This window comes from Melanaphis sacchari, unplaced genomic scaffold (genome assembly GCF_002803265.2).
Source record: "Melanaphis sacchari strain LSU unplaced genomic scaffold, SCAv2.0 Contig31_pilon_pilon, whole genome shotgun sequence".
NCBI classification, from domain to species: Eukaryota; Metazoa; Arthropoda; class Insecta; order Hemiptera; family Aphididae; genus Melanaphis; species Melanaphis sacchari.
The window spans coordinates 4,397,078-4,405,149 of NW_020271193.1; the positions used below are offsets into that span (position 1 = coordinate 4,397,078).

Consider the following 8,072-nt stretch of genomic DNA (forward strand, 5'->3'; position numbering starts at 1 on the left):
TTCTTGAAAAATTAAACAAGTACGAATTGTATTTGAGTTTGCTGTTGGAATTTCTAAATCCTGCTACGATTAAGGCCCAGACACTAAGATAATTTAGCTTGTCCTAATCACAATTTCGAAGATTAATTATCGGTTTGACATAAAATGACAAGATGCAATGGTAACCGGTGCTCGGTAGGATCAGCGATTTGACACAAAATTCTCTAGATATCTATGCTATTGATATGGTAACAAAACATCAAAATGTTAGACTGAAAAATCTATCTAAAATCTAATTATCTAATTTTAATTAAAGAGCTATAAATTATGATAAAACATTAAATATGTGAACAATAACTTTAATTAAAATGTTTAATACATTCCCTGTGCTCTTGTGTATATAATATGATTATATAACTATTCAAAAATTCAAAAATAATAAACAAGCAACAAAACTGAAAAAATATATACATTTAAAAAATATTTTTTATTAATAAATTAGTGTATAAATAATTAATAATATCAATATAAACTATAATACTTTATAATATTAAAATATATAACAGTAATATATTTGTTTTGTTTAATAAATACTAAATAGATAAGCAGTTCATTATAAAAAAATATAATTTATGTTTATTATTGCCGAATAAAATAATTATATTAAAAATGTTTGTTTAGTCTGTGATAAAATATCCGATAATCTTTTCAAATCATTTTGTAAACTAGTTGTTTCTTCTACGTTTTTATTACTCCTATGAACAATTTGTAGCAAATTTAAATACTCTGCTTCACTGAAACTAGCTCCTTTTTCCAATATCTCTTCCAGTATTTCCTACACATAAAATTATAAGTTTAGATTTAAAACTTTTCATTTCTTTTTTTTTTTTTTTGTTTACCTTTGGAGTGCAAAGTAATAATTCATAATAATGAATTGTTTTTTCTAAAGTAACTTGTGATGCTCCTAACATTGCAGCTATGTTGTATTTTAGCATTGTAATATCACGTATTATTTTTCTAATTGCAATTTCATCAATCGTTTCTATATTTCGAGTATAGTTTACTAAACTCTTGGCCATCACTTCACCAAGTCCTTCAAAAATGTATTGAGATTTGCTATTTGAAATTGCATTCAACATAGCTTCATGCAATGATGATACAGATTGATTAAGATCCAAAACTTTGGGTTCTGTTGTGTTTCCAATAGCCGATTCAAAACTAGGTAAAAGATAGTAAATACTTATAGCACGCACCTAAAAATTTAAAAAAAAAAATTATAATTAATGTGCCATATACATTGTATTATTAGTCATAAGTTATTACATTATTATTATTATTATTAAATTAAACAAAAAAATTGTATTTAAAAGTCAGTTACTATAATTTCTAAGTTTAATTATATTTATTGGATGGAATTTTTTTAATGGAATACTTAAGAAGTATTTTGTTAATAAATTTTCAAAAAACTACATCATTCATTCAAAAATTAGCTAAAACCTATTTTATATATGTTATACAATCTACTTCTTTAGTTACTAGCTGCTTTAGTTTGTTGTTATATTTAGTACTTTCCTTTTTTATATGATTTAAATGATTAAAATAAATGTTAAGTTACAACTATTTGTTAAATTATTCATATTTTTAAACACGTACTATAGAAAAAATGTCTACATAAATATTTATATATTTTGACTTTTTTATTAAATAAAAATCTACTTCAAACACATAACTTTAGTCCATGTACATTTTGACAGACGGAAGAATCAATAGAAACTAGATGCTGCATTACTTCATTTTTATACTACATATATTTACTGTTCATAAATACATTTAGTAAATACTTAATCACTTTTTTTAAAAGAACAAACTGGTTATTTTGTAAAGGATTATTTAATTACTTTTGATAATATTGGATCAAAAATGGAAAAAATACAGCAATAATAAATATGATTGCAACCAAAGCTATAGTGTCTAAACTTCTAATTAATTATGATATATTAGACATTATAACAATACTTACTTCTAAATAAAGGTACAAAAGAATATTATCTGAAATCTCAAGGAAATCTTTACCCAATTGGTGTAAAGTTTCAACTAGTGACAATGGTAAATTATTATTGTCCGTTTTAGAAGTGTTCAATTTGGGGACTAAATAATGTTTTGATTCTGGATTTGAAATCTCATTTAATTTTTTTCCAAACCATTCCTTAATAAAACAAAATATTATTTTAAATTATAAAATAAAAATAATTTCAAACAGTCAGTTACTGTGAACTTACCATGCTTTCCAAAAGGTGTGCTAAACACCTAAGTTGATTTATATCTGAAACACTGGTTACTTTAAAATCGTTTCCTTCTAAATTCTCAAACAACTTATCAACTTCTTGAGTATATCGTTTTAATTCATCCACTGAACTTTTTTTTGATTTATTTTCATATTCTCTTCTAACCCAGTTGTGAGATTGTCTGAAAATATTTATTTTTTTAATAATATTTTATTCATTTACAGAGCTGAAATTAATTATTACTATTGGTGTTTTGTTAGTTTTAATAATTATACTAAAATTGTATTTTTCATACAATTTTAAATTTAACAGATATATTTTACTCAAGTAATAATCACTGATAATTAAAAATACTTGTATAAAATATTATGCTCTTTTTATATGCAAATACAATATATATTGCTACATTTAAATAATATAATTAAAAATTAAGCTTTAAACATAATTTAAATTGTTTAAAATACAGTAAAACTCGCTTAAGACGCTCTTTAAGGGACCAGCTCTCCAAAACGTCTTATGCGGGAATGAAACAAAATGATGTGGTTGAAATATCGAGTTTATTTTTTATTATTAAACATAATTTAATGAGAAATACATTTATAAATTAATTATAATTACAATATACATACATACTTATATTTTTGTGCTACTGAATTTAATTTAAAAAAATATTATTATTACATACATATTTTATTATTGTTTATTAAAAAAATGATCTATTTTTGATCGTTTAAGGTTCTGACAATGTGTTTCAGCAAGAAAGTTTTCAATTTTATTAAGACAACCTAACATTTCTTCGGAATTTTCAACATAGGATAATATTTTCCGAATTTCCGATAAATGTTGCAAACCAATAGTTATTGTAGGAGTAGACGATGAAATACAGTAAAACTGTTATAATAAGTAATGATAAAATAGGTATAGCGATAAAATAAAACGATAAGAACACGTATAGTACTAAAAATTCTATTTTTATTTTCACAAAACTACTAAAATTTATCGTAATCTGCTGAAAAAAAGAGCGTTTTACCCCATTAGACAGAGAAAAACTGAGCGTCTTAACAGGTGATTTTTACATTGACTAGTATAGGAAATGTCTAGGGACCGACTAAAAACAGCGTCTTATGCGGGAAAGCGTCTTAAGCGAGTTTTACTGTACATTTAAAGTAAGTATATTTTAATATTTTAGAACAGGTACATATTTTAATTTGTATTTTGCTGATTTTCATCGCAAAAGTGCAATCAAACTTAACAAACGTATATTTCATTAAGTATAGCTCTGTGTCTGGCAATTAACATGTTTTTATATATTTTATTATCAACAGGCAATATTTCTTACTTGAGATAGTCAACTAAATCATGTTTTTGAATCCATAAATAACTAACTAGCTTGGTAGTATTATCACATGATTTAATATTGGAAGTAAATAAGCTATCACAAGTTTCTTTATAGCTTCTACTAATGCTAACCATTATCATTAAGAAATGTGATGCATATTCTGGCATAGTTATGACCAATTTTTTTATTTGACATATATTATTCCATATGCTAACAGTACTCTAAAACAAAACATTTTTAATTAACATATTAATTAATTAATATAACTTTTTATTTTATTGTTTACTGATAATAATGGTCTAGAAATGATTAACTCCTGAATTTGTTCTGGTGTAGTAATTGCATGCCAAGCATCAACTTGCTTAGTAATTGATTCAACTGTTGTTGCTACTTTACTATGCTGACGATCAAGAAAAACTGTTCTTATGTATTCATTAAGCCATAAACTTAAAGTACATGTACTCCTAAAATATTAAATTTTAGCTTTATTCATAATTGTATATAAAATTTGTAATCAATATATTATTTTAAGGTTTTATTAATTTAAGACTCTCTTACATGTTTATTGATTGTTCAATTTGTTGTATAAACATTGTGAGTGGTTCATATATATAAATTATATTATCTGAACTTGATGTGCAAATCATTGTTTGTGTCTGTGTTATACTGGTAAAAGGTCTCTACAAAATACATAAAACTATTATAACTCTTTAATTCATTCATATAATAAAAAATATACATAAACATCAATTAATAAAGATCACATTTTTGTTAGGAATAATCCTATTACCCAATCCCTTCTCCAAAATATTTAATTAAATATGAAAAATCAGTTTTTTGAATATATTTGTATAAATAAATTACTAAAAAATGTGTAGTAATGATACAGATTTTACTTAATTACTTTTATCAACAGCCACCACAATTTACTGATTTTATGTTTTATAATTTAACCAAAATGGTATAAGTCTTTCAACTTTAGATAATTATGTAGTAAACTTTAATGTTATTAAATTTATTATAATATACAATTTATGGTATAGGAATTTACAAAGATTACAATTCCAATTGAAAGAGTTCTTAATTTAGAAACAGAAAAATAGAAATAATTCAAATAAGTTTAATATTTCTTTACATAATATTTTTAAAATTTTTTATATTAAATGTTATGAACAGATTTGTGTTTATTTTTTTAATGTATTTAAATTATTAATAAAAATTATAAATTTCTAAAAAGGAAAACATAATAATGATTATTAGAAACAAAATCTTGTAATTGGGATTTTCCAATCTGAAAATGAAGATATGGAAATTTGACAAAATTATGTCCAAAAATTTTTCAAGGAGTTTTAAATACTATATTAATTAAGTATAATTAAAAATATATATATATAAATATTACATGAATTGAAAATAAATTAAAGAAAAAAAAATGAAACATATCTTGAAAAAAAAATAAATGATAGTAAAATATTTTGTACAAATTAATTAAAATAACTGATAGTTTATAAGTGCCTAATGTGAACATTCAAAATTATCAAGTATTGTAAGAGTAAATTACTTTTTAATATTTTCTTTCAGTAATATAGCTCTTATACTATACCAACACTGTTTCAATTCCACAAATGTTAGTAAATAAAAATATATAATCAAAGTAAATACTTACCTCTAATATATCAGAAGAACTTTCAAAAGCATTTGAAAACTTAAAAAGACATTGTTTTGGTCTAAAAAATTTACAAATTTTTAAAATTTAGAAGATTTAATAAATAAATAACTTAATTACCTTTGAATTTTTTTCTTTGAAAAAAAAATATTTAGATCAATATTACTAAAAATTGGTGTAGATTTTATAACTAAATCTGAATGACTATTTACGTCCAAATAATTACTTAAGAACATTTGCACCTAAAAACATTAAACTTTATTTTAACTTAATGAAATAAATTAACTTTCATGTATATATTATGTTTTATTAAGTATTAAGTAATTTGTGAAGTATATTTTTATCTGAAAAATTAACTGAATACTTGCTAAAAATATAAAAGTTTCTGAATAATTTACTTACAATAGACTCAATGTTTTCCCAAACATATTTAAGATCATATTTGTTTACATTGGCTAGTAGTTTTTGGTCAACAATCTTATCTAAACTGCTTAAAAAGAGCTGGTGTGCATCAACAACTGAATAAAATTGTAAAATGACTCCGTTTACTAAAGTTACTAATTGTTCCCCAGAATTTTTTGATTGATTAGTAGTTAATATTTGTTTTGTAGTTTTTTCAACAATTTCAACTAATTGTGTTTGCATTGTAGATTTTAATTTCTTAAAAATAATGTAACATATGGTCATGGTTAATAAAATTGAATCAACTATTTTAAAATAAAACTATTAATACTTACTTCAATTGTATCATTTAACTTAAAAAGTATGGCAAGGCACTCAACAGCTATAGGGACAAATTTTTCGGTATCAAGCTCGTTAATATCAGTCTCATTATTTTCATTTAAATTGTCTCTGTTATAAATTTAAAAAAAAAAAAAAATAATAAAAAATTAATAAGTAAACATAGGTACATCTAAATGAATATCAATACTTGTGTGTAACAATTTGTGGTATATATTTGTATGATCTTCTTGTACTTTGTCCAAATGAAGAATTATATCCATCTGACCCAGTACGACGAAATGATTTAGCAGATTGTGGTGAAATAACATAAATATGATTCATTAATTCATCCAATAATCTATTGTATAGAGCCTGATAAATAAAAATATATAAAAAAATTAAAGCTATAAAATAGTAAAATATACATTATAGGTATCTCAGTATGGTTTTATCTTTATTTGCTATTAGTATAATAAGCATATTATTAAACATAGGAGTAATTTTTGTATATTAGTAACTCAGATCATAAATATTTAAAAAAAAAAAATGTTTGTGAAGATAGAACCACACTGTTATGATACAAGTTATAATTGTATTTATTAATTTTTATTACTTGTTTTTTGTGTTTCAGTTCAATTCTTAATTCATTTAATGCATCTATATTTTTCAAATCATTATTACTTATTTGCAAAGTGTCCATTAGCAATTTAGTACATTGTAAATATTGATTTTTTGATTCTAATACGTTCAATTGAAAAGGAACTTCTTTAATTTGTTCACTAAAAAAAATACATTATATAAAATACTTAATTATTATACACAATAGTCAGTAACTTAAATTTAATTCTCACATTTGAGTCAATTGTGTTAGCATGTGATGTTGCTCAATACTCTCAACATAAAATTTTCTTAGCTCATCCCGTTTACATCTTAATAATGTTTTACATGCAAGAAGTTTCTGCTTAGCAGCTTGAACTCGTTCTCTAGATAAATTAATTTCACTAGACACTGAAGTAAATAAATGCATTACACGAGCAAGATTTTGGTGTTCCATAGAAATCAATTCTTCTAATTTTTGATCACATCGCTTAAATTCTCTCTCTAATGCAGTTTTTTCAATTTCACGATGTTCGTTAGATTCAGTAGCAGACAATGCTCGAATCATAGTCATTAGTAATCCGCTCTATGAAAAATATAACAAATAGGTAAGTATTTTTTTTAATTTACAATTTATTCAAAGGAAAATGCAACTATGAAATAATCCAAAAATTTAACAATTTAAATTTTTAGAGTAAACATTGTATACAGTGTATACATAACAAATCGTCATTGTATTTACTAGATAAAAATATAATAAATATCTAAGCCTAAAAGTGTTATATTGTTTAGTCATGTTAATAATTTATAGGTTGTATGATATCATATTTTTAAAACTGCATTATTAACTATAATTGAACTAAAAATTACATTGAAATGTTAGTATATTATAAATAATTAATAAATTTATGTATTATAAGTGCAAACCTAATTTATAAACTTATAGGCAAATAAATATGAATTATAAGTGCTTACAGTTTCCTTTGGAGTCTTAATTCCCCGCGGTGGTTTACTTGGTGGATTTGCCATGGTAAAAGTTAGTAAGAATTAATTTTTGAAAACTAGGTAGGTATTTTAAAGTTATTTTAATAAATTATAATCTATATTTTTTATAATAACTAAAATGTTAAGCGGCTGATAATACTAAAAGTTTTACATGAAATCAAGTTTGAAAAAGCAAACGAATGATAAACATAATATCTATAGTCTTTAGATTGTAATAATTAATAATCATTTATATACTCAAAAATGTTTTTTATATATATATTATATTTAGATGTTTTAAAATAATTAATTCCCAAAGAATTTCTGTGATCAGTGATCACTAAATTTCGATCATTATTCACTATCATAACACGGGTTGTGATAAACACTTGTTTGAAAAATGATAAGGTCCCGATAAAGACTGGAAATTGAAAAAAAAAACATTACCAACAGTTACCATCGAATTTACCGTATACATAAAATATATCTCAGTATTATT

At 23.1% G+C, this 8,072-nt stretch overlaps 1 protein-coding gene across 1 annotated transcript; it reads right to left on the reverse strand.

The window, feature by feature from the left end:
* Window positions 1–588: 588 nt before the first annotated feature.
* On the reverse strand, window positions 589–7,810 carry LOC112596301 (exocyst complex component 4). The gene is made up of 15 exons (XM_025341906.1): window positions 7,565–7,810; window positions 6,844–7,175; window positions 6,606–6,771; window positions 6,201–6,364; window positions 6,007–6,121; window positions 5,672–5,929; window positions 5,390–5,511; window positions 5,270–5,330; window positions 4,162–4,283; window positions 3,890–4,067; window positions 3,604–3,824; window positions 2,259–2,445; window positions 2,000–2,185; window positions 879–1,232; window positions 589–814 (listed from the first exon to the last, which is right to left on the reverse strand). The coding sequence occupies exons 1-15, from the start codon at window positions 7,616–7,618 to the stop codon at window positions 638–640; spliced, it is 2,697 nt and encodes an 898-aa protein (XP_025197691.1). The 5' UTR covers window positions 7,619–7,810; the 3' UTR covers window positions 589–637.
* Between the last annotated feature and the right edge of the window lie 262 nt (window positions 7,811–8,072).

Excerpts from the sequence above, each read along its gene's own strand:
- LOC112596301 (XM_025341906.1), bottom strand. The coding sequence starts at position 7,618 with ATGGCAAATCCACCAAGTAAACCACCGCGGGGAATTAAGACTCCAAAG. Across the intron at positions 6,772-6,843 it reads CTAACACAATTGACTCAAAT|TGAACAAATTAAAGAAGTTC; the intron begins GTGAGAATTAAA and ends TATTTTTTTTAG. Across the intron at positions 3,825-3,889 it reads TTTCTAGACCATTATTATCA|AGTACTGTTAGCATATGGAA; the intron begins GTAAACAATAAA and ends GTTTTGTTTTAG.